This window comes from Nanorana parkeri, unplaced genomic scaffold (genome assembly GCF_000935625.1).
Source record: "Nanorana parkeri isolate BGI_ZX_2015 unplaced genomic scaffold, ASM93562v1 scaffold397, whole genome shotgun sequence".
Classification (NCBI taxonomy): Eukaryota; Metazoa; Chordata; class Amphibia; order Anura; family Dicroglossidae; genus Nanorana; species Nanorana parkeri.
In genome coordinates, this window is record NW_017306665.1 from 1227645 (window position 1) to 1254254 (window position 26610).

The 26610-nt window shown below is 42.9% G+C and overlaps 1 protein-coding gene across 1 annotated transcript in view; it reads left to right on the top strand.

Moving 5' to 3' along the window:
- Positions 1 to 25763, top strand: part of LOC108789435 (4-hydroxyphenylpyruvate dioxygenase) — a 37611-nt gene extending 11848 nt beyond the window's left edge. The window contains exons 6-13 of the mRNA XM_018559459.1: positions 5787 to 5876; positions 6181 to 6287; positions 13571 to 13648; positions 15840 to 16002; positions 19769 to 19840; positions 23176 to 23298; positions 23381 to 23497; positions 25647 to 25763. Coding sequence (XP_018414961.1) covers positions 5787 to 5876; positions 6181 to 6287; positions 13571 to 13648; positions 15840 to 16002; positions 19769 to 19840; positions 23176 to 23298; positions 23381 to 23497; positions 25647 to 25760 — 864 coding nt within the window. The 3' untranslated portion in view covers positions 25761 to 25763. The remainder of the gene's footprint in view (positions 1 to 5786; positions 5877 to 6180; positions 6288 to 13570; positions 13649 to 15839; positions 16003 to 19768; positions 19841 to 23175; positions 23299 to 23380; positions 23498 to 25646) is intronic.
- Positions 25764 to 26610: the final 847 nt, after the last annotated feature.

A 26610-nucleotide genomic window follows, 5' to 3' on the forward strand; every position in this document is an offset into this window, starting at 1 on the left:
TTGCATATATCTACTGCTAGCAAGCTAGCAAATGCAAAAACATTTTTAAAAACAAAAACCGATTTAAAAGCGGTTTAAACTTACCTGCGTTTTCCCGGCACGCTCCCGTCCGAAAATCTGAAAATTCTCTGGCGGCCGCAAAGCATCTATGGGCGGGCGCATGCACAGTTCCGATTTTCGGCCAGGACGCGAGGAGAGACACAAGGTAAGTCTATGGACGGCGTGCACCCGCATGCAGACACCGTGTGACAGGAAGTACCAGCAAGCCTAGAGGAGTCAGCGCTGGATCGGAGACCCGCCGCAGTGCTGGAGGGACACATGAAAATGTCAGGAAAGAAGAAGATCGGATTAAGAAACATCATTTAAGGTAAGTGCTTACACTAACATTAGGGGGAGATTATTTCTGACTTTAATGTTACTTTAAGCTTTGATAATGAAAGAGAGAAGCTGATTGGTTGCCACGTAAAGCTTCTCCAGATTTTGTCTGCTCCAGTTTTGATAAATCTCCCTCCGGGTATTGTAGCTCATGCTGCAGCTAAAATGTAGAAGAAAAAAAAAATATCGAAGATTTTCTTTACTGTATACCCTTCTAAATGTCATCACACATCATATTATTGCAAAACGTTCTGCAGTTGTTTGATATATCCACTAGATGGCACAGCTACATTATATATCAATTGATATGGGAGCATTATGAAGCTGCTTACTGCTAGCCTTTTGTAGTTACAATTGCCAGCAATCTATGAAACCAAAGAAAAAGAGAATGTGTCTAAAAGCATTCATTGAAATTACAGCTTTTGTTTTCCATGTTTTTTTTTTTTTTTTTTTTAGTGTTTCACAAATGCAATAAAACCAAGATGTGTGGTTTTACTGCCCCCCACCCGTCCAATGCAATGGTAGCACTGCTGCCACACAGTGCTGTATTCAGTACCTCAGCCATGATGATTTGCATCGTGGTGCTGCAAAAAATATTGAGCATAATATACAGCATGTCACTTTGGATAGGCGGTGCCGCTTATCAAACATGACATTTGGAATGAATGGGATTTGGGTACATGGTTGTGGTGCGGCATTTCAATAGAAAATCTTATTGGGATTAACAAAACACCTACATTCAAGAGGTGGCAGTGTTGCCTCCTGAACACTGTGCAACTGCTGCTCCACCTCCCTCTGAAAAGCGAACCACCATTTCAGAGGGCAATGCCACCCGTCTGAATGAGGCCTAAGGGTTATTCTGACGGTCAGGACGAGGTTTTGGTTTCAGGATAAGGTCAGCAGTACAAATGTAATATAGGTGATTAACTCTTACTACTTCAATTTAAAAAGCAGTTCTGGAAAACATGTGACAGCAGCAAGAGCTGCTTCACACCATAGTGTTGTGCTAACCACAAGAAACACGCATGTTTAGCCCCTTTCGGACACATCATTTGACAATAGTCAATTCCTGGCTGGGCAGTGACTGCAACCAATCAGCTGCAGTCACTATTCAGGTACTCGGTCGGGGGGTTATTGTACCTCCATCCACATTAAACAATCCAGCGCTGATCTAACAGATTGTATGTTGGTAATAGTGAACCCCCCTCCCCTTTACTACTCACTATTAAAGCCAACCATCACATTTACAAGTAACAATAGGTTACTAATTGAAGTCCCTTAATAGATGCATGGCCTTTCATCTTTCCCGACACTAATTCTGCATGAGCTTACAGGAGCTTCTCTGGTCCATGTTCAGCGCTTCAGAATTACCTTAAAATTGCTTTTTATTAACCTTTGTGCTGGGTTAAAATACTGTTATACAGCAGCCCGGGTCTCCAATGGTCTGACAATGGTCTGACAACCCCCTGCCCAGTGCTTCAATTAGCAGTGCCTATGCTTTCTGAGCAGCAATTGGAACACTGGGCAGGGGACTTCAGATGGCTGAAGTCCGAACTGCTGTCATGCCAAAGCCAATCTATAGGAGCAATAAAATTGTCCATTTTACAATAAAACAGGCCCCACTGCAATAACTATTTAGAGTGCTCGTGTAATTTTGGAGTAACAATAATACTGTGGATGAGGAATGCAGGGGGATCAGGTACCTTAAAGGATTTGGTAGGTTGGAATTTTGTCATCTCTGAAACTTAAACCAGTGCTCCTGGCAGTGAAGGGGGAATCGACTGATGTACATAGAATAATGTATGTGCATACTGGGGCATGGAAGGTCATCTAAGAGTTTGATATCTTGTTTCTAAATGATCTTAGTATGGTCACAAGAGAAGGTGTAGCAAAGAAAGCCCCAAAGGAGGTCACAATCCAAGGCACCCACTTCACATGCATACATACTAGAGTCAATTTAGACAGAAACCAATGAACCGACCAGCGTGTCTTTACAGTGTGGGAGGAAATCAGTGTACTCAGAGTAGACCAATGCACGGGTCTCTTCCTTGAGATTTATTTTTTCTTCAGTGCCACAGAATAATGGTAAGACACCCAATGCATGCAACCCACATACCTGACATACACAAAGGCATGGAGCTTTTTGAATGTCACAGGGATGGGACTTTATAAATCTTTATTTTCTGTCATTTGTCACATAATGCTTAGTAAAGGAAGAAAAGAAACAGTAGACCAATTTCAACCACGCAGCTCACTGAGATAAATTGAGGGTCACTACATCTGTATAATTTCACAGATAACAAAATCAGTTTAGTCTAAAGCTGGCCATATAGATTATCTACAGATTTTCTAAGGTCAGATGGAAAAAGTGCAACAGATTCCTCCATCTACGCTAAACTGTGTGAATGGAGGAATCTTCCGCTGGGCCAAGCTTCAGTATCTTGCTAGTCGGCCCCGCTGGCTCTCAAAATACCTGAACAATGCCTGCATCCAATCAGATTGTTGAGGTCTGCCGTGTGTTTGGTGCTGGTCTGAGCTCTGCAGGGCATTGGTGCTGGTCTGAGTTCTGCCATTTATTGGTGCTGGTCTTGCTATATTTTTCTTGAAAACGTTTCACTGGTCATCCAAGTCCAGTTGCCTTGACTTATTGTTTACAGATATATCATGACCTGGATGAATGAGAACCTTCACAGACATGTTCATAATGGTTGCAGGAGGAGGCAATCACTGTTGGAGTCTAAAGGTGCCCATACACTGCTCGATTCTCGTACGAGAATCGTGGGAAATCCCGCGATCGTACGAGAATCGAGCAGTGTGAATGGAGACGTGCGACCGTTTCTAATGTACGGCAAAACAAACGACAAACGCACTCAACAATTTGTTACCACCTTTTCGTTGTACAGTGTATGGCCACCTTAAAGCTGGACATACACCTTACAATTATCTGCAGATTTTCTATGGTCAGATGGAAAAAGTGCAACAGATTCCTCCATCTACGCTAAACTCTGTGAATGGAGGAATCTTCCGCTGGGCCAAGCTTTAGAATCTTGCTAGTCGGCCCTGCTGGCTCTCAAAATACCTGGACAATGCCTGCATCCAATCAGATTGTTCAGGTGTTTTGAGAGCCAGCGGGGCCGACTAGCAAGATACTGAAGCTTGGCCCAGCGGACAATTCCTCCATCCACACAGTTTAGCGTAGATGGAGGAATCTGTTGCACTTCTTCTATATGAGCATAGAAAATCTGCAGATAATCTATAGGTGTATGGCCAGCTTAAATAACTCTCCTCGTCCCCATTGCTAGTCTTCCATGCTGCTGTTGGTTGTAAAAGCATATTTCAGTCCCTTTAAATAGTAATGTTATCCAATTGGACTGTGTAATATCAGTGCTACAATAAATCCAAACTGCAGGCTTCCCAAGTGATATTACACAGGAGATGGAGCCACAGTCATACGACTACATCTAACCACCCAGGTAATTGCAAAATGTTTTACCCCACACACAAATCAAACATTCGGCTTTATCACTGAATAATGAAGTCTTTCAGATGTTCACTTGTGTATCCACCCAGATACAATAAAGATAAAACTGTCTGTCAACTCAAATGTCCGGATCTGCAACTAAGAGGTGATTATCCTCTCACTTCCTGTTGAGTCTACAGGGCAAAAAGTGAAGGGAAACCTCCCTAATGAGATATAGATGGAAAATGAAGAAAAACACTGACCGTGATTTCAATCATTTTCTACCTTACCTAGAATGAGAAAAAAAAAGTTTTGGCTTTAGATATACTTTAAGGCAGGGGTAGGCAAACTCCAGCCCTCCAGCTGTGGTGAAAAAACAAATCCCATCATGCATCTGTCTCTGGGGGTTATGCCTGTGGCTGTGAGAATCTTGCAATGCCTCATGGGATTTGTAGTTCCACAACAGTTGGAGGGCCAGAGTTTGCCCCCCATTGTTTTCAGGAGTGTTTTTTTTTTTTTTTTTTTACTTTAATATTTTTTTTCACAGGAGTGTATTTATAAACTATTTGCAAAACCATTCCGCCTGTAAAACTCATTCATTCTGTGCAACTCGAGTTCTCACAGAACGAATGAGTTTCACAATAATAAACATTTTAGTATATATTTTTTCAGGTTGAGTGTAATATCTGGAAAATACCACATTATGGCCAGTAGATGGAGCTGGGGAGCATAGGAAATAAATATTTCTTTCCCCTACTAATCAGGTGCTAAAATAACAAAGATATACACACCCAAATTTCCAAGCGGGCCAGCTGTCACGTCACTCCCTCCAGCCTGTCCCCTCCTCTGCTACAGATTAGAATGTTGCTCTGGATCCTCACATCTATGCACAGTGAATAGACATAATGGTTCACTGGACCTTAGACTGCTGCAGAGGAGGGGAGAGACATTCCAGGGACGGGTCTATGAACAAGCCTCCTCAGAGCTTTGGGTGAGTAATTCTTTTAAATTAGTTTTTTTTTTTTTAGCTTAGACACAAACGAGCAGTTAACCCTTGCAATGCGGGGGTAGCACTTTAAGGTAGGTTCTGCTTTAAGTGTTCTAAGTTATAATGTAAGCCAACAAGTTTTCTTTCTGTTTAGAGTGGGGATATACTGTATATTGCTATATGTGTATCAAAACTAGGGGATGTCTGTCTATAGTTTGTAAATACACTGTTTGGGGCCGGTTCACACCATTAACAGTGCGTTCCATAGTGGTCAGGCTCTGGAACGTACTAAATAGCATTCCTGCCGGCTTCCTGCGTTCAGGGGCGGGAGGGGGCATGGTTGTGCATTGAAGTCAATGGCACCGGAGTGGCACCCAGTGCGATCTGCATTAATAATGTTTTGGCAGCGGGGGGCGTAGCTGTGGTGCCATTAACTTCCTCCTCCCGCCCCTGAATGCAAGCACTATTTATGCATGTGCCATGATGTGCCACACGTTCTAGTGCGGGCAATCGCACTGCGGGTGGGGGGGCGTGGCTGCGGTGCCATTGACTTCAATGCACACACATGGAAGCAATGCATGATGGGATATGTAGTCTTGAGAAATCAAGATTGCATCACGTCAAGGAGCAGGGAAAGAGATGCCCCCGCCCCTGAACGCAGGAAGCTGGCCAGAATGCCATTCAGTGCGTTCGTGAGCCTGACCGCTCTGGAACGCATTGTTTATGGTGTGAACTGGCCCTGTACATGTAGGCAGCTACATCTGCTCAGTGACCGGGATGTACTGTTCTCTCTCGCTGCAAATAAATCAGTGAAAACAGTAGGTATTCTACGGGGCTTTAATCTGCAGAGGAAACAGGCAAGTATGTTACAAGAACACAGTTTAAAGCTATAAATGATGCAACTAAGAGAACCTTCCCGGCTATTACAAAACACCTAACACTGTGTGACTTACTTATTTACAGAAAGCCAAAAATCATGGAGCAGTAGTTATAAAGGAGCCCTGGATTGAAGAAGATCAAGGTGGCAAAGTAAAATATGCTGTTATCCAAACTGTAAGTTTTGACACCTATTGAAGGGTTAATTAAATGATCATTTCTCTTCTGACACTAGAGATTATTGAAAGCTGCTATTTGTTTCCCTTACCCCCGCAGGCCCTGTTTTGTCCAGTGATTAAACTCTCTCTCTTTGATCTCTGGCTTCTTTCTGATGAGCTCGTTTTCCCTACTGACAGTCACTGGGAGGGGGGACTTCAATTCACTTCCTAGGCTATTTGCCTGCAGCAAATTCTTTCTAGGAGAACTAATAGACATTGTAGAATACACATGCTACTATTTCACCGTTTTTTTTCTTCTGCAGTATGGAGATACTACACATACCCTTGTTGAGTACCTGGGGCCGTATCAAGGTGTATTCCTCCCGGGTTTTAAAGAGCCACTGTTCAGAGATCCAGTGCTTGCTACTTTGTAAGTTCATACTGACAATGGGTACACTGATTTTAAGAACAATGTAAAAATAGACTGAATGTGGACTGTACCTATCTGAAATGCATCCAAGTACTATATATATAGATATCTATATATCTATATATATATAGATATACAGTAAGATATTTACACTGTATATCATGTGACCATGTGACTAGAATACCGAAAACATTTTAAATACAGCATAAGGCTCCAGTCACACTTACCACTTGGGTTTTTATGAGATCTGTCTGCAAAAACAAGCTAGATGTTTTGTTTATGCTTCTAATAATGCTTAAAATGAGGAGCGTTTACATGCATATTTGTTTAGATGCATCTGTCCTTTGGGGTAGCCAGTGAGATTTCTGCAAATACACACATCTTGCATTTACAATCATTTACATGGGTTTTGGTGCGTTTAGAAGTTCAATTCGATTTCTGGACACACCGGACTTCTATTTTTTCTAAATGCAGCTACACTGACTGCAGATAAAAGCATTTAAATGCAAGATGTGTATAGATCCCTTGGAAATCATTAGCTGCATATGTGTGTTTAAAAAAACGATTTTAAAAGCATATAAATGCATCTAATCGCATCTAGTGTCAATGTAGCCTTACTGTTCTGCTGCCCTTAATGAGTTATTTCACTATAAACTGATTCATATAAATGTTATATCTCTAAGGCCTCATGCACTCTTATTGTTCAAAGCTTTGGCTGGGGATTACTGCAGAAAGAACCTGTGTATTCTTGCCGCAGGAATCCCGGTGTGTCCACACAGATGGACCCACTGTGGTCATTAATCACATGCTAACAGCGGTCACATCTGTCCCTGGCTGTCCTCATGTAATCGTATATGGAACCATTACCTGTGCATCGGGAGAGATGCTTGTCCCTGGACGCAGTCTCTCTGTGTAATTGTTCCTTGTACAATTATTTGTGGGCAGCCACAGACAGATAGGGACACAGTCAGCCAATTATTAACTTGAATGGGCACAGTATATGGACACACATGGGATTCCTGCCCGCAAGAATCTGCAGAATCTTGCCACAGGGAGCATAAGGAATAGTAACGGGGGGGACGGAACGGAACGGAATTAAAGGGGATATATAGGATATATATGTATATATATTTTTTATATATATGTGTGTGTGTGTGTGTGTGTGTGTGTGTGTACTTTTTGTTCTTTTTTTTTTTTTTGGGAGGGAATAAATATAATAGGGACGGGTTTTTTTTTTTTAGTAGAGGATAAATATAATATGGAACGGTATGGATCTAAGTGAAACGGACTAGAATAATAGTTAAGAGTACAAGGGAAAATATGCATTTATATATGGCCTGTCAGGAGTGTAAGATTAAGGTGATTTCTTATGGATGGAATGTTTAGGAAAATGAGAAAGGGGAAATATTGAATAATATGTAATGGAATGAGTGTTGATGTTTAATGTAAGTACTTCCATGTATTTATATGTATATATGTATATTTGTCATTTGAAAAATTTAATAAATATATATTGAAAAGAATCTTGCCACAGGAATCTCTAGCCACATCTTTGCACTGTGCATGAGGCCTAAAGCTGGCCATAAGCCTATAGATTATCTGCAGATTTTCTAGGGTCAGATGGAAAAAGTTCCACAGATTCCTCCGTCTACACTAAACTGTGTGGATGGAGGAATCTCCCGCTGGGCCAAGCTTCAGTATCTTCCTAGCGGGCCCAGCTAGCTCTCAAAACACCTGAACAATGCCTGCATCCAATCAGATTGTTTAGGCAGCGGGGCCGACTAGCAAGATACTGAAGCTTGGCCCAGTGGGCGACTCCTCCATTCACACAGTTTAGCGTAGATGGAGGAATCTGTTGCACTTTTTCCATCTGACCATAGATGGAAAAAGTAGAACTCAGACCAGCACCAATGCACAGCAGACCTCAGACCAGCACCAATAAATGGCCGAACACAGACCAGCACCAATGCACAGCAGACCTCAGACCAGCACCAATAAATGGCAGAACGCAGACCAGCACCAATGCACAGCAGACCTCAGACCAGCACCAACGCACAGCAGAACTCAGGCCAGCACCAATAAATAAAACAAGAACAAAACAGTATTGTAGCAGCAGTCTCCCCTACCAAGATGGACCAAGACTTAAAGGGGAACTATCACTCAGCCTCATAGTTCGAGCCGACGTGTGACAATGAAACTGTCACACGTCGGCTCAATAGATCAAGAAGTGAGCAAACACATACCGTTGCTCGCTCACTTCTCGATCCTGTCCCTGCAGAGAGCCGTGACTGTCACTCACGGCTCCCTGCAGGGATTCCCCCCTCCCCTGTCCGATCCTCCAGCGCTGACTGATGGGCCAAGCTTCAGTATCTTCCTAGCGGGCCCAGCTAGCTCTCAAAACACCTGAACAATGCCTGCATCCAATCAGATTGTTTAGGCAGCGGGGCCGACTAGCAAGATACTGAAGCTTGGCCCAGTGGGCGACTCCTCCATTCACACAGTTTAGCGTAGATGGAGGAATCTGTTGCACTTTTTCCATCTGACCATAGATGGAAAAAGTAGAACTCAGACCAGCACCAATGCACAGCAGACCTCAGACCAGCACCAATAAATGGCCGAACACAGACCAGCACCAATGCACAGCAGACCTCAGACCAGCACCAATAAATGGCAGAACGCAGACCAGCACCAATGCACAGCAGACCTCAGACCAGCACCAACGCACAGCAGAACTCAGGCCAGCACCAATAAATAAAACAAGAACAAAACAGTATTGTAGCAGCAGTCTCCCCTACCAAGATGGACCAAGACTTAAAGGGGAACTATCACTCAGCCTCATAGTTCGAGCCGACGTGTGACAATGAAACTGTCACACGTCGGCTCAATAGATCAAGAAGTGAGCAAACACATACCGTTGCTCGCTCACTTCTCGATCCTGTCCCTGCAGAGAGCCGTGACTGTCACTCACGGCTCCCTGCAGGGATTCCCCCCTCCCCTGTCCGATCCTCCAGCGCTGACTGGGAGAACGGACGGGGGAGGGGGCGGGTACAGCTGGCTCTGCCTCTAGATAGGCAGAGCCAGCTGTCAATCACACAGCTGGGTGGATCTCGACAGCAGTGTCAGGATCCGTCCCGGCTGCGGCGGTCTCAGTATGGGAGCATGGGAGGACGCTAGTTTGTGTCCTCCCATGACCCTTAGGAGAACTATGGGGAAAAACACTGACCCCATAGTTCTCCTTTAAGTATAAGGCCTCATTCACACAGCGTAGTCGGGCCGTACAGATCCGTGGGGCAACGGCCATATAGGGCCATTCCCGGGAGAGATAGGTGCTGCGTGTGATTGTACGCAGCAGCCTGTTCTTCTCTATGGGAGGACACGGCCGTACGTTCATTCACCCGAGCTGAACATACGTGCCGGTGTGGGTATCCGTACTTGCACGCAAACAGGATGGACAAGCACGGACACCAGCACGTATGTGCAGCTCGGGTGAGCGTATGACAGCGTATGGACGCGTCCTCCCATAGGGAAGGACAGGCTGCTGCATACAATCACACGCAGCACCTGTCCCTCCAAGGAGCAGCCTGCTACGGCTGTGCACGCCGCACGGATCTGTACAGCCTGACTGTACGCTGTATGAATCAGGCCAAAGGCATGCATGCAGACCCATGCAAGTGCACAGTCCACAAATATATATATATATTAGGGCAGGATTAAATTCAAAGCTATTTGTGGATCAAGATATTGCAGTGCATTTGTGGGGGCCTGTGTGTGTGCAGGTATGAGGTCTAATGTATGCACATACATTACTATTGCAGGTGATCCTCCGGCTCTGTGCACTGTGCTCTGTGATAACTAAATCAGGCGGGGAACAGAAGATCATTTGAGTCCGGCAGGCGGGTTATCGATTCTCCTCCTTTGGTCCTGCGTGCTGCAGGTAAAGAATCCGCCAGGCAGGACCTCGAGCAGACCGTCGAGGGCCTCCTGAGCGCGGCTCCGCGCACGAACGTCATCTGGTCACGGTGGGTGGGACTTCAATCTGACAGTCCGATAAGGGAAAGGCTGAGAAGAAGTCAGGAGTAAAGGGATAGCAAGGCAAATGTGAGGAAGTTTGTGAAAGTGCTGGCAGCCAGAAAGAGTAAGGCCAAAAGCAAGCCAACCGTGATCATGCATCCTCCAACCCTTCAAGAAAGATAACAGTGTTTCAATTCAGCAATACCTGAAGTGCGAGATAGCGTTCTCAGAGCACATTGATACAGACAACCAGGTGTTTTATTGCCCCCGGGGCACCCCAGTGCATTACAGCTATGTCGGGATGAAGAACACAAGCCTTAAAGTGTATTTCCACTTTTGCAGCCAAATTGGGATAATGCCTATTTTATATTTGTTACATGCTCTCATTCACATACTGTACTTTTCAAACCTGCTGCTTGCTCAATACATGCTTGGTTCTAAAAGAAAAGTTGTCTTCTGTATGTTTTTCCTTTAGAATGCAAGGGGGGTGGCTAGGCAGGTTATCATTTACCATAATTACCCCTGTATGTACTATGATGGCAGATCTCATATGTAAACTAGATGTGAACACTGTCTGTCCTAACTTTTGTGGAAGAATCTAGGCTAAAAGTTATCATCCGAACAACGAATACAGCTGATCAGCTGCAGTCAATATCAGGGTATTCTGACAGCTGCAGGTGGTGGCTAGCACAATACATTAGCCTGACGGGGAAGATTGCCTCATTCACGCTGTTTAAGCTGGTATACACAACTAAAATTTTGTTCAGAAATATCAACGTTATCGACTGCAGTGCCAAAACATATCAGCAGCGAGATGTAAAATATTTCTAACAGTGAATGTGTTTTTTATTCGGGAAACTCCATTCATTTCCAAATTCGATTGTTAGAATCATATTAAATGTCTATGATGGCATTATCACATTTTTCATACGACATTCTAACCATGTATATCCAGCTGTTCGTGTGGATGGGGAAATGGAGCGGTTTTTTTCTCCTTCAGCCTGCGGGCCTGTACAAGAGAAAGCACTAAGGGGTCTATTTATAAACATTTTGCAGAGCCAAAGTGTTCATTCTGAGCCAATGGAGACAAAAACGAATGTCTCTATTGGCTTGTTCTATTTATTATTAAATGCATTGTTTAAATGCAAGCAGTGTAAGTACCTGAGTTTTACTTGGTATCAGCCTCTTGCAAACTCCTATATAGTAGCACTCAGATTGGGGGGCTGGGGGCAGGACTGGGAACATGCAAATATGTTGACAAGGAACAAGTTGATGGGAGGTGAGAGCAGAGTGATGACCTCATCGGTCTGCTGCTGCTCTTTTGATGCCCAGTCAGAGGTCTGGGGATGGAGAGAGGATACCACTGTATTTCCTAACTTTAAATGGTGACACCACCAGGCTGTGCTGTACAAGGGGGCTGTGTAAATCCCAGATATGGATGGATAGAAACACAAATCCTTTGGCAGGTAAAACAGCTCCTGTATATGTATATAATATGTGGATTTATCTGTTTTAATGAGGTTCAGATATATATTTTCCTTTATATGTAGCTCTTTGCCTGGAGTCCAAATTTAAAATGTATCCAAAGAATACTATTCTGGCAATATACATATTTTATAACCTAGTACGATTTTCAGTAATATGGTTTTAACAATTTCTATCAAAAGTCTTTGATGCATTTCCAAATAATGTTAATCTAGTGATGCATTTAAAATATAATGCAAACCCATTCAATAAAGCAGAGCACAGAATACCCAAATGCTAATTGCAGCAATCCATAGTGACAAATCAGAGTTCAGTTTGCTTAACCCTTTAACTGCCCGGGCCTTTTTTTTTTTTATGTTTGCACACATTTTTTTTTAAATGCACATAATTAGGCTTTGAAGGTTATTTAACAACCCCCAAAACATTATGGTGGTTATTCACAAAAGGGTGAAGAGTTTGGAGAAGGCAGGAGAAGAGCCCAAAATAGCTGATTTGGAAAACTTCTCCAATTCAGCTCACTTTCCAGTTCAGCTATGTTGTCCTAGATTGTTCACTTCTCCTGCCTTCTCCAAACCCTTCACCCTTTTGTGAATAACCCATTCTATATTTTCTAAAATCAGAGACCCTGTAGCATAAAATGGTGGCCATTGTTTATGTTACACCATAATTGCACTACTGTCTGTGAAGGAGCTTACAATCTAAGGTCCCTATCTCACATACAAATATACAGGGACAATTTACACAGGAGCCAATTAACCATCTACCATGTTTTTGCAGTGTGGGAGGAAACCCATGCAAGCACAGGGAGAACATTCAAACTCCTTGCAGATAGTGTCCTAACCAAGATTTGAACTTGGGACCCTCGGTGTGCACCCAAACACAAAATAATACCCAATTTATTAGGTCAAATATAAAAGATGAGGTTGTGTTGAGTAAATAAATACCAAGACACATAAAAGTAAATATGTCAAGACTCATAAATGTACACAACTGTAAAATGGCAATAAACTATGGTATCCATAGGTGGTGCTTTAAAAGTTTTTACAGCTTTAGAATTATTGCTCGCACTCTGGCATGCATAACAATACCTAACCTGTGTGGTGCAATCATTTTCCTAGGCATGTGCACTTGATGTGTGAGTTTGAATTTGTATGTGTGTGTATGTGGAGGTGGGGGCTTTTATTATTATTATTATACAGGATGTATATAGCGCCAACAGTTTGCACAGGGCTTTACAATATAAGGAAGATATTACAATTACAATACAAATCAAGATAACATTTTAAACTTTTTCCTTTTTTTAACTTAAAAGTATTGCTAACCCCCTTTGTGATTGTATAATGGAGGTGACAAGTTCTGTTTAAGGAGACATCCTAACGTACTGCACCTCCAAAGATAGTGTGAACCCCAAGGCTGAGCGCTTCGGGGTTCACACTACAGATAGGAGATCAGCGCCACTCTCCATCCTGACACCCAGCGAAGGTGCAGAACCTTCATTCACATGCAACGGGATTACTTCTACTACATAGCCGACAGCCAAGAGTGAAAATCTAAACAGACTTCTGGCTGCTATAGCTATAATGTTATTGCTGCTGAGTTACTTCAGCAGCAGCAAAAGTAAAACTGTTTTTAAAGAGTGAAGAAATGCTGTCTTTTAAAAGAAATATAGAAATCATCCAACAGTAAATTAACATGGGTCATTACTGTGTATTTTGTTATATAATACGCATGTAACAAAAATAGATACTGAAAATGCAACAATATTTACCCGCCCTTCTCTTCCACAGGCCATCAGGTTGTCTTAAATTTATTGATCACATTGTTGGAAATCAACCTGATGATGCTATGGTTCCCGTGGTGGACTGGTAAGCAAATACTGAGCGGAGTTAATACCATATTAATAGTAATTATGATTGAATATTGTAAGCATCCTAAAGGATCAAATGGTTTGAAATGATGTAGTCAGAGTGAGTTGTCCAATCTAATAACTAATCCTGGCTTGTTACATTAATGTGATTTAATTTGTCTCTTATTACAAAAGTTTCACAACATTCCCTAACTACTATAACTCAGCAGAGAGGGATCATAAATAAACTGAGAGATATACTGGACTTATTGTCTGCATTACCAGAGTCACAAGGGCACGTTATTATCATAGAGCTACATGGGCAGTTTAATCCTTTAAACTAAGAAAAATACTTACTTGTTAAGCACCATCTCAGTAGCAGCACATTGATTTCAGATATCACATTACTGGAGCAGGGCACACTGGAGGGTAAGTGTGCCATAATGTGCAAGTAGGCTATGTACAGTATACTTTATGGCAAGAGTCCACCCCAAAATGCGGGGTTTACAGACAACATCGGCCTGGCCACTGTCAGAAAAAGAGTCATGTGTATTTTGAATGATCTCTACTGTTTTTCCAAGATGAGGTCAGTACTGGGGGTGTCTGCGCAAGGCCCTTACATCTGAATCATATTGAAGTCTGCAGGAAAGTAACAAAGGATTATGGTACTGGCATTCTGGTACATGAGGCCCTCCATTTTGGGGAGGTAAAATTGTTTCCCTTGGACCATTACACTGTATGCAGAGAACTGTGTTTTATGTACACCTAGCTCACTCATTGGCCATTTTAGGACACAGTGGTTTCTAAAGCTGGCCATACATGGCTAGAATTTTGTTCAAAGTTTTGTTCAAAATTCTGAAAAATCATTCATCAGCATTAAATCTTGTCAGATGATCACTGAGCCAATTTTGTTCGAAGACATGCTACTTGAATGGAAGCTCCGATGTATTATACAGATTTTTTTTATCAATGAAAAAATAATGCAAAGCAAAGTTTATTTAGAAGTATATTTTTATATAACATTTATCAGCCTGGGAGGTTGTAGTAGACATACAGCATGTATTAAAATATACTAGAATGTTACTTATACATCCAGGTATACATGTATTATACAGAAATGTTTGCATTGTTCTTTTATACATTTCTATACCATACATAATTGTTTAAAGTGACACTAAACTCGGTAATTAAACCTTCAAAATGCATTTAGGTACCTTAACTATTATCAAAAATGTATCTAATTTGTGTATCACTCAGCTGTAGATCCTCAAATCATCTCTAAATTGGTGCTAACACTGCCCTTCCTTCTGGAGGGTGGCTACTTTTGTTCCCCATGGTCCCTGTGTGTGTTGTAAAGTAGCCTCTACTCTAAGCTCACTCCTGTGATGGACTACAATCTCATGTTTAGTTTACTGATTTGTATTGCGACTATAGTCCATCACAGGAGTGAGCTTAGAGTAGAGGCTACTTTACAACACACACAGGGACCATGGGGAACAAAAGTAGCCACCCTTCAGAAGGAAGGACAGTGTCAGCACCAATTCAGAGATGATTTGAGGACCCACAGCTGAGTGATACACAAATAAGATACTTATTTATTAATAGTTAAGGTATTTGAATGTATTTACAAGATTTAACTCCTGAGTTTAGCGTCAGTTTAAAAGATATGTACTTTACAATAGGTGCTATTTTTCCCGAGCGGAATTTACATCTACGGTTAGAACGTTGTTCGTTCAGATAAGAAACAAAAAAAAAATATTTCTATTTCCCCGTCCCTGTGGTTGAAATCGATTGTCGACCGCACTAACCTTTTGATTCATTAATCAGATTGTGAAGCTACCAAGTGAGACAGTTCACATGCTAAAGGAAATAACATTTTATACAATACATAATCACTATCGTAATCTTTTTCTCTAAACATATCACAAAAACAATATTTTAAGGGAACTGCCATCAAAAAGCTAACAACTGCCTCCTGCTGCAAATTGAACAGTGTGAAAACTACACATTAACACTCTACATTAGTAATGGTCATTATGAAACTGATCAGCTGGAATGTAGCAATTCAGTATAAGGATAGATTTTAGGTTTCTTTTATTTACCTATGTTAAGTGCAATGAAATATTTTCCAGCTCTTCTACATTGCTCTGTTATCAATGTTGATAATTTAAAAAAAAAAAGGTAAATCTTTTTATTTTACGATTTTCTAGGTATCAAAATTGCTTGCTATTTCATAGATTCTGGTCTGTAGATGACAAACAGGTTCATACCGAATACAGTGCGTTACGCTCAATTGTGGTAACAAATTATGAGGAGACCATAAAAATGCCAATAAATGAGCCAGCACCTGGGAAGAAAAAGTCACAGATCCAGGTACCATGAAGTAATACAGTTACATGAGGCGTTGTGATCAGTGTAACATGATGGTGCTCTTAAAGACAGCAGCGGACAGCAGTAGAAGAAAAAGAGTCGCCAGCACTCAACTGAAGACTATTATGGTTTTATTTATATCATGTCACACTGGTCAAATCTAACTAATGTTTCTCGCCTTGCATATTACCTTCCTCAAGGTGACCCACTGAGATCACTGTGAGGGAGGGACTCTGCGATGGTCCAAAACATTGAACCACAATAATCTTTTCCCCTTCAATTGAGTGCTAGATCCAGGTACCAATTGTATAAAAATTGTTATATTCAGAACGTAACCTGTTAAACATTTGTGTGTAAGGGTTAAAACTACTATAAGGTTTTTACTGCTGTCTATATTCCCATTAAGGAGATTACCCCTTTTTATCTATGCTGAAGCCACAGCAAAGTGATTGAAAATCCTAACTTTTGTAGGGGAAATCTTTAAATGTGGACAACTATCTATAAGGGGATTTCCCCTTACTTTGGGGGCATTTGTCCTCGCTTCCTTTGTTGTTCTCAGAGTAGGAAGTAAAAGAAAATCTCTACAACAGGACACAGACAGAAAAAACTGATAGGGTTATTCACAAAAGGGTGAAGAGTTTGGAGAAGGCAGAAGTGAACAATCTAGGACAAAATAGATGAACTGGAAAGTGAGCTGAATTAGAGAATTCAGCTTTGTTTTCCTAGATTGTTCACTTCTCCTGCCTTCTCCAAACTCTTCACCCTTTTGTGAATAACCCTGTGAGAGTTTTATCTAATTCATATTTGATCTAAAATTTAAAAAGTTTTGGCTTTAGATACTTTACCTGAACACAGGCATACAAAGACACCACTGAAAGCCAATGGTGGCCATAGCAAGCAAGGGCCGTAAGAGTGCAAGCATGTCTACTGGGCATCAGTCCCCTTAACCTACATGCCCTGGTTGTCTAAGCATGTATATTTAACTGAATGCAGAGGAGAGAAAATGGGGAGCATAAAGCAGGCAGCTGTTGCCATGGGTATGTTATTGTCACTTAGTCAGAATAAAAAAACGGTTAGTTGTGGTCATTGTCATGTTTATGTTCATGGAGAGTTGGCCAGTGGGAATGAGCTCAGAAAGCTGATTAAAGCTGTGTAAAAGGAAGATCTAGAAGTGTTAAAAGAGAACTATAGCCAAACTTTTATGGTTTTAGTTCTCTTTTAGATCACAGGAGTAGATTTACTAATGTACTCCTGTGACCCAAAGTCAGCATATAGCAGGCATAAAGCCCATTATATGCTGACAGCGCAGAGCCACGTTGCAGCCAGGAAAGATCCCGACAATATTGTCAGGAGCCATCAGGGCCGGCCTTAGGCCTTTAGGCGCCCTGTGCGAGAAAGCTTTACAGCGCCCCTGTGACCACACCCCTCAGTGGCCACACCCCCAGTAAACACACCCATTTATCACCCATATTTTTGGTGTAATATATTAAAAGCGGGGTCACGTCGGATAAATAGACACCAAACATCTCATGCTTTAAAATTGCGCGCACCCGCAAAATCGCAAAAAATGACCATGCCCAAAATTGAACTGCCACTCTAGAGCCAGGACTAGCTGTGCCTGCCCCTTCCTGTCTGTCCCTCCAATGAGAGGTATAAAACCGATGTGTGACAGCTGCACTGTCACACACTAGCTCAAACTATTGGGAAGAGTATATTTTACTCTCCCAATAGTTCTCCTTTAATTGTGCCTAAGCACTACCCTAAGTGTACCTTTTTTGTTTTGAATTTCACCTGCAAAATAGCAGTATGTCAGGGTGCCTAAGCACCTTCGGCCTCCTAGCTGTATATTTGCAGTGTAAGGCACTGCTGCCTCTGACTGCTAGGTTCAGGAGAATTGTAGTGAAATTTGGTGATGTCACTACAGTACTGATCACTGTTCTCCTTGTGGGAGGATCCGACATGAGGAAGCAAAGCCCTGCCTCTACCATAATGGCTCCTCCACACAGAGACACAGTGCAGAACACAAAGTCACAGTAAGTCAGTATTAGGGGGAAAAAAATCAGCAGTGGGGAGCCTTTAGAACCTTGGTTCTCAACTGGTGGGTCGTGGCTCTGTGTTCAGTGGGTCGCCGCATGCCTTCCACTTTTCTAAGTAAGAGGCTCCTCTGCCTCCCCCTACCGCAGAACTGTCAGTTCTTGTGCCAAGCAGCCATTCAAACTATTCTGCCCAGCACCCAGTGCCAGCTTGCGGTGGGATTGGATGGGGCTATGGCCTCGAGGGAGCTCCATCCATATGTGCATTGCTTTCAGACCCCTCATGTGTCCTATAGAGGTGCCTAGACTGAAGTGACATCACATTCTGGCTCCCAGCACCTTTACAGGGCGCGCAAGGGAGCTGTACATGCAATGCACATATGGAGGGAGCTCCATCACAGCACAGCAGCCCACGCTGGACCCCAGGCTGAGGATCCACTCCAGTTCTCATAAGGTAAGGAGACTGGGTGGACCTAAAAAAAAAAAAAAAACTTTTTTAGAGTGTGTATGTGTCTGTGAGATTGTGTCTGTGGTTGTTTATGTATGTCAGTGTTTTTGAGGGCCCGTTCATACTAGTGCAATGCAGTTAACGCACTGTACCAAGCAATCGCACCTTCCATGAATTCTGGTGTGGGAGATGTGTTGCGTTGCCATTCATCTGAACCCCAAATGCACCTACCACCCACAGTTCGTACGCCTGCACCGGAACGCGCGGTACCCTAATGCTGTGTGTTCCATTGCAGTGCAGACATTGCAGACTTGGGTCACGACTTAATGACCAAGGGCAAATGTGGGTCCTGAGGTTACACAGGTTGAGAACCACTGCTTTAGAACATACTGATGACAAGTCCTACACCTTTTGCCTGTCTTTTTGGGGCACAGGTTAAATAAATCAGTTTTCTTTAAAGTATATCTAAAGCCAAAACCTTTTTTTTCATTTTGCATAGACGGAAGGTTAAAAATGCTGTCAGGTTTTGTTGCCACCTGTGCCTCATTATAGAGATTTCCATTTCCTTCCTGTCCTGTAGATTCAACAGGATGTGAGAGGATATCTTTCCAATATGAGGAAAGTCCTCTCTCTGACAGTTGTCACAGGAGCAAGTGCCCTATTGGAAGAATTTCCCACTATTCCTGCTCTGGTAGCAACTACGAATTTTGGATTTACCTTCACTAACACTGGTTAACTGAACATTTAGAGAGTGAAAAATCTTTGCCTTTTGTTATACTTTATAACCCTCCCCTATTATATTCAATACGAAAAAAGTATTGTATATAGACAAGCTTTTAGAATGAAACAATGGACAATAAAGGTGGTGTAATATTTACAGTGGCTATAGAGAATTTAGAAAAGCATCTATATGTTTTATGTACTCACCAACTGATATTTTATGTAGCCACACCTTATTTTAATTATACAGGGCTGATTTACTAAAACAGCAGACAACAGGAAGCCAAGCTGACCCACAGACAAGGAAGAGGTTTTAGCAAAGTTCCAAGTTGCCAGTCCAGGCCTAATATCTAGCTCTCATTTAATCAACTAGTGAAATCTATGTTTAGCGACAATTAATCAAATGACCTTATTTTAACTTTTTACTTTTCCCACCTAAGCTTTCACAAACTGAAGTCCAGCTTTGATTTCCCTTTGTCTACATGCACTAGTTAAATAAGCAGATGCTAAAAGCAGAACTTATATAGTTTAAAAGGCTGACTCTTTTCCTGTCTTGAATTTTTTTCAGGAGTACGTGGACTACTATGGTGGTGCTGGTGTACAGCACATTGCTCTGAATACTTCCGACATTATCAAAGCAGTGAGTAATGCAGACAGATAGGTATAAAAGAATAGGCAACCGCGGGAGGGGCAAGTCCTCCGGTGACTAAGGCTTTGATCTCTGTGCTGTTTGGCTAAGAGGGTGGTGTGTTTATATATGCGAGTCCGTGCATGAATACCTGTATATGTTTTGAAACTTGTCTGCTGTATATTTTTAAGTCTCCTCTTGCTATAAGTTATTATGAAGGAATTAAAATTAAACTTGCATGGCACATAACCATTCTAGCACCAAAAATAACTTAGTGTATTTCTTATGTCTATGGTTCTTTACACAAGTTAGGGAAAAGCAGAATAAAGTAAATTGCAAACTTTATTTTGCAGGACAATTTTAATCATTAACTGTAGTATAATCTGCCAAAAGCAGCACAAGCTAACCTGACCTAGTCAGTGATTGGTGTGAAAGCCTTGAAAACAAAAACAAAATGCTGGGAATTCATCAAAATTGGGGCAGGCAAAATCGGTAGCAGTTGCCCATGGCAACCAATCAGCTTCTCTCGAGTTTGTTCAGTTAAGATATGAAAATGAAAGAGAGAAGCTGATTGGTTGCCATGCACTGCTGCTTCAGATTTTGTCTGCTCTAGTTTTGATAGATTCCCCTTAATGTATTCAAATATCTGTGATACCACCAGCCAGGGCTGTAGCTACCATGGGGCGAGTGAGGCACTCGCCTCAGACGCAGCTGAGAGGGGGTCCCAGCCAGTGCCGGCCTGGCTGTGCCCCTCACCCCTGTTGTCATGGCGAGTACAGGGCGCCATTGGCAACAGGGGCACCAGGCGGCCAACACACAGCAGGGAGAAGAGGAGCAGCACAGGCTCCAGCTTCTCCTCGGATCCCCGCTGCTCTCCCCCACCTATATGGGCAGAGGACTCTGTCCTCAATCTCTTTTTCTATTTCAAAAGGGAAATATCACCGGTCTGTTTAGACCCCCAATATTTCCCTGAAGCCCCCCGACAGTAACATAATAATAAATAAATAACACATATTACTAGACATGTGCAAAGACAAAAATGTGTTTCGTATGAAATGAACGGAAACTAAAAATGTGTCATTAGATTTGTCAAACAAAATACATGCTTATGCCATTCTGGATTTGGCCACCGGCGCATTCGGCGCATGTGTGCCGCCATCCTGGAGGCGGGGTGCATGATGTCTCATACCGCACACATCTGTTGGGGGGCACAATTTTCTGTTCTTGCCTCGGGCGCAAAAGGAGCTAGCTACGGCTCTGCCACCAGCCATAGATGGACATGTGTCTCCGAGAAAGAATGGAAGTTAAAATGTGACATTGATTACTTTGCTACGCAATCACATACAAGTCTCTCCATCTTCTCCAACCCATCTAATGGGAGAATTCCAATGGAAAGTCCTGCTCTCTTTTTTTACAAGTGGTATTAGGTAATAGGAACAAGCAGCTCCTGCTTAGACAGAGATAGTTAAACAAATAGGCATACCAAGTTCATTGAAACCCCACCAACACTAGGCCATTTTAGGGTTCTACACGTGTACCCTATGTAGTGCTAACCATTTTGCATACTTGGGGATTGGTGCTGATGACATGTGAGGGGCATGTGAGTGTGTTAGACTGTTAGTGGTTTTAATCAATTATGGAGCATTTCATGTGGGGGGTACTGCATATTGTATAGGTTCCATTGCATATTTCATGTTGTTCGTTCGAATATATTTATTTGTATGCAATGAATATATTATAAAGGGGTGCAGAGAGTATTTACATAACAGTCACTTTTGGTGGGGTTACATGTTCTCTGTTTTACGCACTCAGTGTTTGTTTACATTTCTTTGGTCTTCAGCTGGCCATACACTGACTGGCTGAACGGCTTTAGTCATTCAGCGCCCGGGGCCGAAAAGACGCTGTTTAGCATGGCTGGGGGAATCCCCCCTCCCCACCACCACCAGGCAATTGCATTCTGACAGCGGCGGGTACACTGCTGTCAGAATACTCACACAGTTACTGTTGGCTGCAGTTAATGTTCGTCTGAGGTTTATTGGACTAGTTCCTTCAACAAAATGCCAGCAAGGCCACACACTGCTGTAAATTCATGCAGCTTTACCAAAGTGATTGTAAGCACTAATTTTCCCACTCGGGAAACCCTAGATGACTGCTCACCTGATCAGCCGCATCATTTGTAACTAACAAACAATAAATTGCCATCCACACACTGCGTAAAGCACATACTGTATGTCAATTACAAGGCCCAGGAACGGCCCGCCACATATGTCAATTACAAGACCCACCAGTCCCGAGCTTTGTACCACAGCAAGCCGGGTTCCTTTTTTTTTTTCTAGCCTGCGCTCTGTCAGAAATATTTTTTTTTAGCAATTTAGCTGGCCACCCTCTGAGGACCTCACACCTCCCTCCTCAGCCGCACGTTTCTCCTCGCCTGCACCTACCTCTTGGGCCGCAGGTTTCTCCTTATCCAAACATTCCTCATCACCTCTGCCTCTGGTCTCGGCGGCTCCGGTAAGTCTCACTGCGTGGATCCGGGACTGACTGTGTGTGAGAGCACTGCTCAGGTAAGTCTCGCTGTGTGTATCCAGGACTGACTGTGTGTGGGGGCACTGCTCAGGTAAGTCGCGCTGTGTGTATTCAGGACTGACTGTGTGTGGGGGCACTGCTCAGTTAAGTCGCGCTGTGTGTATCCAGGACTGACTGTGTGTGGGGGCACTGCTCAGGTAAGTCGCGCTGTGTGTATCCGGGACTGACTGTGTGTGAGAGCACTGCTCAGGTAAGTCGCGCTGTGTGTATCCAGGACTGACTGTGTGTGGGGGCACTGCAAGTGTCAGCAGTCCCTGTCCATTTAATGGACAGGGACTGCTGACACTTGTAGTGCCCTCACACACAGGACACCAGGACTGTCATATAATGATTAGCGGGCCCGAGCTTTCTACCGTGGGAAGCAGCATGGCTAAAAAAAAAATTCTTCTGTATGTCCGGCCCCTTATTGTTTCACATCTCTCAGCATGGCCCCTTTGTAAATTTGGATTTCATACCTCTGTCATAAAGTATACTCTTAACACAGGTTATTTGAGCCACCAAACCTGACCTGTAATTGGTAGCAACCAGTCTGGTTTGTAAAGCATATGGTCATTTTACAAATCTTGACAATCATTACTAACATTGATACTGCAGGCCAGAAGGACAAAAGAAAAGTTGCGTAATGACGGAATAATTGCACAGGTGCAGTCATCATACAGCCTTTAATGCCATCTTGCCTGCGAATAATTTAACCAATTCATTTACTTCACTGTTTATCAGATGTCATAGTTCTACAACCAAATACATTCATATTCCTGCAGGTGAATCATTTGAAATCTCGTGGCGTAGAATTTCTTTCTGCTCCTGATACCTATTTTGATGATCTGAGAAAAAACCTAAAAACTGCCAAGATCACAGTGAAGGAAGATATTAGTTTGCTACAGGTAATATTATTGATTTACGCGCAGGTAATATAAATGATACACTTTTCCAGTTTGATCCATGTTGTTTATATCTTACTTACAGGAGCTCAGAATATTGGTTGATTATGATGACAAGGGCTACCTTCTTCAAATCTTCTCCAAGCCAATGCAGGACAGGCCTACTCTCTTCATAGAAGTTATACAGAGATACAATCATTACGTGAGTTATATGAGACATTACTTTTGAAAGTTATAAGTGTGCACAGGAACACAAACTAAGAAAGATACAAGAACACACTTCTGCTTATCAGGGTGTCGTAGAGGGAGTCTGAGTTATCACTTCTAGTTTAAAAGTGTACCTACAGTCAATGTGCAGTTAGATGCCAGCGTGATGGTACAATGGACACCGAGAGGTGCCTCAGCGATCTTCTGTGACGTCCTCATAGCCCCAAAACCCAGGGCAATCTAAGTTGTAAATACAGGGGTTTGGAGCTCCTATTGCCGGACGCCCGGGACATGCAGTTCCGGCACCAGGCAGGCGTTTTTTTTTCTACATTTAGCCCTGCACAGCCTCTCAGATCACTTGTAATCAGCCTGTTTGTCTGTCGCCTCCCTGTGCGGGGTGGTTTTCGGGGTCCCCTGCTTTTCTGGGGGACCCCAGACCACAGTAAATGCCTTCAGGATGGAGAGCGGGGAGCAGAGCGGAGAACATCTGTACAAGTAGCTTTTCAAAAATTTCCACACCCCTGCAATACCAATGATGGATAAAATGTAGAGCACAGAAGGCTTAAAGTATTATTAAAGTCCCAAACTCCCAGATCAAACAAATGAAGCTTATTGAAGAAATACTATCCTTGTGGAAGTGTGCTATCCTTGTGAGGACAGGTATGCTCATTGTGAGGACAGGTATGCTCAAAATAACACATTCATCCATATCAGGGGCGCCCACAATTTTTCGTCTGGAGATCAACTTTTCAAATAACGAGCTCAATGAGATCTACCAATGAAAAAACATCTGCATTCAGGGGCAGGAGGGGGCATGGCAGTGCATTGAAGTCAATGGCACCGCAGCCACGCCCCCAGTGCAATCGCCGCACCAGGAATGCAGGCACATTAGTGCCTGTGTTCCGGTCCAGTGCAATCTGCAAAAATGCTGCATCTTTGCAGATCGCGCTGGACTGGAACGCAGGCATGAATGTGCCTGCGTTCCGGGTGCGGGTGATCACACTGAGAGCGGGGGCGTGGCTGTGGTGCCATTGACTTCAATGCACCGCCACGCCCCCTCCCGCCCCTGAACGCAGGGAGCCAGCCGGCTTGCGTTTTAATGCGTTCTAGAAGCCGAACACTCTGGAACGCAGACTTTGTTGTGTGAACCGGCCCTCTCTCCTCGCGCTCTCTCCTCTCTCTCTCCCCTGTTTCTATCTGCTGTCTCTTCTTTCTCTCTGCTGTCTCTTTTCACTTTCTCTGCTGTCTCTCTCCTGTCTGTCTTTTCTTACCTCCACTGCAGCAGCTTCCCAAGTCTCCTCTCTTCTTCCCGTCTGCGGCGATTAATACATTTAGCCGCACGAGCACTGCGGGAGGACAGGGCACAGGTCAGTGAGCCGATTGAGATCTACCAGTGTTCGCTTTGCGATCTACTGGTAGATCGCGATCTACCTAATGGGCACCCCTGCACTATATAATATAAATTGGATAAAAATTGATTGGGTAGATGAGTAGGTCCTCATATTACATAGTTTTGGTAAATCTAAAGTTGCTTGTACAGAGATTGTACAGTCAGATTGTGTATGGGGACCCTTATAAAGGACAGAGTTATCAGTCTGGATGCATAACATGCAAGGCATCTAATCTATAACATAGAAGAGGAGAAAGATAAAGAGAGGAGCATATAAAAGTGTAATAATCTGTGTAAAATAAAACAAGAATTTCAAAAATAATTAACTTTTCTCATGAGGGACGACACACACTAAGGTGTTCATTTTTTTAAAACAGAGGTATGACTTTATCACAGTAATACTGCCACTTTAAGAAAAAAAATGCACACATTTATAAAAGCACATCAGCACGCTTTACAAATGTGCTTAGCACCCTGCTGACTTCGCTTACTGCTATTAAAATGAATGGAGTCAAATAAAAAAAGCTGGGAGGAAAGCCTGGTTATGTGACCTGTCAAAGACATGTGACCTGCCTCTCTGCCAATCACAGAGTTCTCCCTGCTGTTTTAAATTGTATTTCCACTTTTGCAGCCAAATTGGGATAACACCAATTTTATATTTGATACATGTTCCCATTCACATAGCATGACTTAAAACACCGCTACATAAATGCATTTCAGAAAGAAACAGAAATGATAGTTATTTCTATTTCAGGGCTTTGGAGCGGGTAACTTCAAGTCTTTGTTTGAAGCAATAGAAAAGGATCAAGATGCCAGAGGAAATCTAACAGTGTACACGAGTAATGGAGAACCACAAGTGTTTAACTGAAGAGAGAGAAAATGAAGTGGATGACTGACCAGGCACACATTTTTAAAGGGCCATATTTGATTAGATGCAATAACTACATAAAACAATAAAGTCTAAAAAAGTTTCATTTATTATCTATATTATGTTTGTAAGAATAATGTTGTTGCTGTTAAATGACTACAGCTGGTTACTGGTATTTCTTAAACTGTATTGGAAGAGTCTACACTCTCATTATTTGTCGCCATTTTTAAAATAAAGTCAGAAAAGGAAATTAAATATGACCTTCTACAAAGCAAGAGATGACCAGTGCTGCTGGGAGAAACACATGCAAAGAAATCTGACTGGCTACTGTTACAGACCTTCTACTGAAAATGTTAGTTACCTGGCTGTCTATGACATCAACACTATCAGAGTCACTGGTCTGGAACAAGCATGCAGCAAGTGATGTTAGACAACCTAACATGCTTTCCTTGGTTAGAGAATCAGCATGGCAACCAGACAAATTAGACTTTTAAATCAGCAATAATAGGGAATGTATGTCCCTCAGTATATATTTCCTTTAGCCCTCATTCACACGAGTAACGGCCGGCCCGTACAGATCCTTGCTACGTGCATAGCTGTATCGGGCCGCTCCCGGGAAGGACAGGTGCTGCGTGTGATTTGTATGCAGCAGCCTGTCCTCCTCTATGGGAGTACGCGCCGGTACTCCGCCCTACTCTCCCCCGACCTGCACGTCCGTATGGGTGTGGATGTCACCTGCTCAGACGTAGACACGATCCATCCTGTCAGCGTGCCAGTACAGACACCCGCACGGACGTGTAGTTCGCGTGAGCGTAGGGCGGCATACCGCCGCGTACTCCCATAGAGAAGT